The 7,072-nt window shown below is 43.1% G+C and overlaps 1 protein-coding gene across 1 annotated transcript; it reads right to left on the reverse strand.

Moving 5' to 3' along the window:
- Positions 1 to 443: 443 nt before the first annotated feature.
- LOC121922994 (zinc finger protein 501-like) lies at positions 444 to 6,994 on the reverse strand. The gene is made up of 3 exons (XM_042453045.1): positions 6,933 to 6,994; positions 5,038 to 5,158; positions 444 to 3,777 (listed from the first exon to the last, which is right to left on the reverse strand). Exon 3 carries the CDS (start codon positions 3,254 to 3,256, stop codon positions 1,853 to 1,855), a length of 1,404 nt encoding a protein of 467 aa, XP_042308979.1. The 5' UTR covers positions 3,257 to 3,777; positions 5,038 to 5,158; positions 6,933 to 6,994; the 3' UTR covers positions 444 to 1,852.
- Positions 6,995 to 7,072: the final 78 nt, after the last annotated feature.

Raw genomic sequence — 7,072 nt, forward strand, 5'->3', positions numbered from 1 at the left:
GGAGTGTGTTCCACTGTCAAACAGTATTCACTGTCAGAAAATTTCTCCTAATGCTGAGGTGGGATCTCTTTTCCTGTAGCTTGCATTCATTGTTCCATGTTCTAGTCTCTGGAGCAGCAGAAAACAAGCTTGTTCCCTCCTCAATATGACATCCCTTCAAATATTTAAACAGGGCTATCATATCACCTCTTATCCTTCTTTTCTCCAGGCTAAACATCTCCAGATCCCCAAGTTGCTCCTCATAGAGCATGGTTTCCAGACCTTTCACCAGTTTGGTCGCCCTCCTTTGGACACGCTCCAGTTTCTCAATGTCCTTTTTGAATTGTAGTGTCCAGAGCTGGACACAATATTCCAGGTGGGGCCTGATCAAAGCAGAATAGAGTGGCACTATTACTTCCCTTGATCTAGACACTATACTTCTATTGAAGCAGCCTATTGGCCTTTTTAGCTGCCGCATCACACCACTGATTCATGTTCAACTTGTGGTCTACTTGGACTCCTTGATCCCTTTCACATGTAGTTTCATTCAGCTGACCTATGTAGGGCTGACCTATGTTGGAAGAGAACAATTCAATGATGTATTGCCCACATGATCAGGCCACAATAACTGAAACTGATCCCAGAAAATATGACTGGGTGGTGCACCAGAGTGAAAGGATTATCATTCTGTATTTAAACAATCTGTGGCAGTGCCCATTATCTCAAGAAGAGACATGATGTTCCAGCCTAAGAAACCATGTGAAAGTCAGATTAGGTAAGGGGAGACAAGCCAAAGAAAACAATCTGTTACCTTCTCTCTCTTCTTCTCTCCAAGAGCTAAACCTTCACTGGCACCATATTGTCTTCCTATCCTTCCCTGCATTCCTCCATCTCTTGACCATCAGCCCCACTGACCCCCATTCTAATTTTACCTCACCATTTGGCCCTTCCCACACCTTGTTCATTGACCAGGTCTGTGGGTGTGTGAGATGCAGTAGCCCTTATCTTTCTATAGTGTCCCTCATATTCTCTATGAGCTTGTGGTCAGGAGCTTGCAAACAGGGAGAACAAACAGAAGTATTTTGTGTGGGAGCTTAATGGGAAGGTACTCTCGGTTAACAGGGACAATGACAGTGAGGGAACTACTCCAGTGACCTGTGCTCCATGCTGTGCTTATCTCCTTGCTAGTGGATGGCGGAAGCTGTATACTTGCAAGTAAGTGGAAAGATGCTGCCCTCCTGGGAAAGAAGTACAACACTTTGAAGTCCACCTATCCACACTTCAAGTCCACCAGGAAGATTCAAGCTTCTGCATGGGTCAGAGTAGCCCCTCCTGGAAGAACAAAAGAAGAAGTGGAATGGGGCACAGAGAGAAAGCAGAAGTGTTCAACACCTATTTGTACTCTGTCTTTCCCCAAAGGAAAAACAGTGCACAAGCCAAGGGGAAATAACAAGTTAGGCAGTGAAGAGGCTGCAGCTCAAGATAAGCAATGAGGTGGTATGACTATTACTTTTACTTTAAATGAATTCAGATTTATGGGGCCAGATAAACTGCATCCAAGGATGCTAAGGAACATGTAGATTGCAGATTAATACCTGTAAGCATTGATAATTCTTCAAAAATGTGAGTGGTCCTTGTGGAGGTGAGTGCATTTTGTCTCCATGTTCAAAATGGGAGGGGGGGAGCTACATATCTTGAACCTATGATTAAAAAATGAGTTTGTGAACACTTAATAAGCATGCTCTCATTGCTAAGACTCACCATGGATTTCTCAAAAAAAGTTTGTCCAGACTATTCTTTTCTCTTTTGTTAAAAAAAAAACAACTTTACACTCTTGGTTCATCAAAGGCTGCAAATGTAGATTACCTTGATTTCAATATGGCTTTCTCCCTTGTGTGGGTGCAGTGACATTCAGTACATGTTCCTCTATCACTGAAGCTGTTTCCAAATTCAATGAATTACATGGTTTTACCTCAGTGTGAGCCTTTCGATGTTTATTACATGCTCCACTATTACTGAAGCTCTTTCCACACTCTATGCACTTATATGGTTTTTCCCCTGTGTGAATTCTTTGATGTATAGTTAGTGCGCTACTATGAATGAAGCACTTCCCACATTCCATGCATTTATATGGTTTCTCCCCTGTGTGTATCCTTTGATGTGAATGTAGGCTTCCATTCTGACTAAAGCTCTTTCCACATTGGATGCATTTATACGGCTTCAAACCAGTGTGAGTTCTCTGATGTGAATAGAGATGTTCACCCCGACTGAAGCTCTTTCCACATTCCATGCATTTGTAAGGCTTTTCCCCGGTGTGGGTTTTTTCATGGGAACGTAAGCCTCCAGTCTGACTGAAGCTCTTTCCACATTCCATGCATGTATATGGTTTTTCCCCTGTATGAGTTCTTTGATGTCTGCTATATGTTCCTCTATGACTGAAGCTCTTTCCACATTCCATGCATGTATATGGTTTTTCCCCTGTGTGTGTTTTTTGATGTGTACTTAGGCTTCCAGTCTGACTGAATCTCTTTCCACATTCCATGCATATATACGGTTTCTCCCCTGTATGGGTTCTTTGATGTCTACTACATGTTCCACTATGACTAAAACGCTTTCCACATTCCATGCACTGATATGGTTTCTCCCCTGTGTGACTTCTTTGATGGCTACTACATGTTCCACTATGACTGAAGGTTTTTCCACATTCCATACATTTATATGGTTTCTCCCCTGTATGGGTTCTTTGATGTATAGTACATGCTCCACTATCACTGAAGCTCTTTCCACATTCCCCGCACATATACGGTTTCTCCCCTGTATGGATTCTGTGATGTCTAGTCAATGCACTGCTACGAATAAAAGTTTTTCCACATTCCATGCACTTATATAGTTTCTCTCTTGGGTGAACTGTCTCATGTGAACAGAGGTATGCTTTCTGACTGAATCTCTTTCCATATTCCATACAATTATGTGTCTTCACCCCTATATGGATTCTTTGGTGTTTAGCATACGAACCCCTCTGATTGAACACCTTTCCACATTCCATACATTTGTATAGTTTCGTCTCTGTGTGAGTTCTTTTATGGAAATGTAGGTGTCCAATGTGACTGAATCTCTTTCCACATACCATACATTTATATGGTTTCAAACCAGTTCTGTGGTGTGGATAGAATTGTCCATTCCAACTGAAGCTCTTCCCATATTCAATGCATTCATAGGATTTCTTCCCCCTATTTGGGTTCTTTGATTTCAACAAATGCTTCCAGTTCCTATACATGTTCTTTCATATGAACATAGGTTTCCAATGTGACTGAAGCTCTGTCAACATTCCATGCATGTAAACTGTTTCTCAGCTGTATGAATTCTTTGATGTTTAGTACATATTTCACTATCACTGAAGCACTTGCCACATCCCTTGCATTTATTTGGTTTCTCTTGCTATACATTCAGATGGTTTTTCTCCTGTATGGGTTTCTTGATGTGAACTGCAGATAGTCACTCTCACCGAAGTTCTTTCCAAATTCCATTAATCTGTATGGTTTGTTTCTCAGGTCGATCATGTATTTTATGTACAATTAGTATTGCAAATATATTGTTACAGATAGATGCTTTATTTTCTTTTATTATTTCATATGAGCACCCTCAAAGGATTTCTTCTTCCCATTCTTTCACTGGTTTTCCTTCTGCATTTTTGATCCCCTTTGATTTCCAAACTATAGTATTGTCTCTTCAGCATACATGCTCATTTCCCATCAAGCCACAGTGACGTCATAAGATTTTCATTTTCTTGATTCTCTCCTAATTGAGAAAGAAGAGAAGACAATCAGGAAAGAAATCTCATTATTGTTATTACTTCCTCCAAGATTCAACCTTTTCCTCTTCATATGTAATCTTTTTGTATAGAGGACTATTTTAGACAAGAATATAAATCGATTCTAGTCAGTTTACCCCTTAATTTCAGAAAGACATGAGACCCTGCTCCTGCCTCAGTGTTGCTTGGGTTGCTCTTGTTGTTTATTGGGGTGTATCCACACTGCAGAAATAAAGCAGTTTGACACCACTTTTACTGCCATGACTCAATACTATGGAATTTTGGGATTTGTAGTTCAGTGAGTTATTTAGCCTTCCTTGTCCTAGAGTTCTGGTGCCCCACCAAACTAAAAATCCCCAAATTCCATAGCACTGAGCCATGGAAGCCAAGGTGTCAAACTGCTTTATTTCTGCAGTGTGGCAGCAGACTTGGCATTGGTGCTGCTGCTTAGGCCCCGGAGTCGCAGAAATCCACACTGCCAGTGGCTGCTGTCACCCCTCTCTCTGTTTGTTGTTCGCTGTAAATCTCTGCTCCCACTTGGCAGCTCTTTCTGGTGCCTCCCCATGATAGCACTTCTTCCTGCTAAATATTTTTCTCCCTCTGTATGTTTGTATTTGTGTGTAGATGTACATCGTGAATGAGTGCTGCTCTTCCAGCCTTACTTCCTCCTCAACAGACCTGAAAAATTTCTTGCACTCTCCTCCTGATATTGTGTCCCAGAGTGTGAGAATCGTCGCCTTAGAGGGCAGGCTGGTGTCCCTTATTATAAGGGAACTCACTACCTGGGACTGCAAAGCTTGCCCCCACAGGGCTGACAGGTATGCCTCATTATACAGAATATTTTTGGACTGGAAAGCTTTTTCCTTTTTCTTAATTGAATAAGATGCCAAAAATTCCTACATTTTGGGAAGTGGGCCTTTCATAAAGACAGAAATGTCTGCATTGTATAATTGAGGAACATTAACAATGTGTCAGTTTTACAGAGAAATACATGGCTTAGTGAACTCAAATCAACATTTTCATTTGCTATTTAAGTAAAACTTTGTTAATACCTATTTCACAATTGTCAACACTGCATGTCCTGAACTTCAACTGTCCCTTCTTACTGGCTTGAAAACCTAGCAACACTAACAGCAGTCTCAGGGTTGGCTTTAGAGACTTGATAAATTTCTGGCAAAACCCAAGAGTAAACTATGGGTGAAAGCAAGTGGAACAAGGACAAAAAAGAAAGCCAAATTCCATATTACCTTATAGTGAGGAATTATTTTGTCATTCACCACCCACTTGGATGGTTCTTGGGGACTTACACCCAGGAAAGTGTGTGCTGGAGTTCAGCCTGAAGGCTGGATCTCAACTTAGTCAGACCTCCTGAAAAGAGGGAACAATAAGTCTCGTTGTGGTTTTCACAGTATTAAAATAATTCAAACCTCCAGTTAAAAGAATAAAATGCAATCAAAAAGCTGAAAAGCTATTAAAACCAGTTCAGTTTAACACAGTTTAAAAGCTGAAGAATGTTCTGAGGAGGGTGACCAAAATGGTAAAAGGTCTGGAAACTATACCCTATGAGAATCGACTTAGGGAGATGGGTATGTTTAGCCTGGAGAAGCAAAGGTTAAGAGGTGATATAGTAGCCCTGATTAAATATTTGAAGGGATGCCACATTGAAGATGGAGCAAACTTGTTTTTTGCTGGTCCAGAAAATAGGACACAGAGCAATGGATGCAAGCTCCAGGAAAAGAGATTCCACCTCAACATTAGGAGTAACTTCCTGACACTAAGGGCTGTTCGACAGTGGAACCAACTCCCTCAGAGTGTAGTGGAGTCTCCTTCCTTAGAGGCCTTTAAACAGATGGCCATCTGTTGGGGATGCTTTGATAGAGATTTCCTGAATGGCAGGGGGTTGGACTAGATGGTCCTTGTGGTCTCTTCCAACTCTATTATTCTATGATTCTTCTGCTCTTACATTCATTCCCTAAGGTTAAATTTGCAAAGGCAGGGAATATCTGAGCAATGTGAAGTCAAAGGCTTTCATGGCCATCATCCATAGTTTTTTGTGGGTTTTTCAGGCTATGTGGCTGCGTTCTAGAAGAATTCATTCCTGATGTTTCACCAGAATCTGTGGCTGGCATCTTCAGAGAATGATTCAGAGAATTCTCTGAAGATACCAGCCACAGATGCTGAGGAAATGTCAGGAATAATCTATTCTAGAACATGGACACATAGCGCGAAAAACCAACAAAAACTATAATATCTGAGCAGCTGAGGAGGAGAGGTATTCATCCCTCCCATCCTTGACCTCTAGATCTGAGCTCCTGTAGGAAGAAAGTAAAAGCCAGACCTCATGAAATCAAATCCCACTCAACCCACCCTGACATCAGATGGCATTCTTTCGGGGAAACTATATGAAATCAAATGTCATGGGTCTGACTTTTACTTAAATCCCTCCTGAAGGCAAAGAGGAGCCTGAGCAGTTTCACTCCCACCTCCACCCCCAAACTGTCTGAGTTGGATAAGCCTCTTTTCTGATCAAAGGGTCCCAAAAAGGGGCTGAGGGAGGAATCTCTTCCTCTGGCCCTCAATCCAGCCAAAACATGGCATCTCTTCCCACTTGGCTCCCCTTGTCTTCCCCCCATTGCCAGGTTGTCCCTGTGCCCCCCTCCCATCATGGGTTGGCTGTTTTCAGGGGGAAGGAAGAAAGGGAAGGAGCTTTGGCAGCAGAAGGGTCTGGGTAGCTAGGGAAGGAGGGGGGGGTGTCTTCCTTTTAAAGAAGGTGGCAGGAACCAGCACTCTTCCCAGCTTGGAGGGGGGCTCCTCGGCCTCCTCCACCTCCTCTTCCCCCATTAAGCACAGTTTAGAGTTCTCCTGCTCCTTCCACCCCAATGCTTCCCCACCTCCTCCTCTCCCACCAGCTCCTCCCACTGGGCATCTCTCCCTCTCTTTCCTCCCCCACAAAGCCCAATATAGGGTCCCTCTCCTCCCTCCCTCCAAATTCTTCCCCTTTCCTCCTCCTCCTCTCCTGCCTACTCCACTCATTGGGCCTCCCTCCCTCTGCCTCCTATCCTCCATGAATCCCAATTGACGGTTCCCCTCTCCCCTCCCCAAGAGCCAGGGTGGTGTAGTGGTTTGAACATTGGACTATGACCTTAGGAGACCAGGGTTCGAATCCTGGCTTGGCCATGGAAGCCCATTGGGTGACCTTGGGCGAGTTGCACTCCCTCAGCTCCAGGGGAAGGCAAGGGCAAAGCCACCTCTGAACAAATCCAAACCCTGCCAAGAAGAAAA

Source organism: Sceloporus undulatus, chromosome 2 (genome assembly GCF_019175285.1).
Source record: "Sceloporus undulatus isolate JIND9_A2432 ecotype Alabama chromosome 2, SceUnd_v1.1, whole genome shotgun sequence".
NCBI classification, from domain to species: Eukaryota; Metazoa; Chordata; class Lepidosauria; order Squamata; family Phrynosomatidae; genus Sceloporus; species Sceloporus undulatus.

What these genes read in the sequence shown, in the direction of transcription:
- LOC121922994 (XM_042453045.1), bottom strand. Translation starts at nt 3,256, where the DNA reads ATGTATAGGAACTGGAAGCATTTGTTGAAATCAAAGAACCCAAATAGG.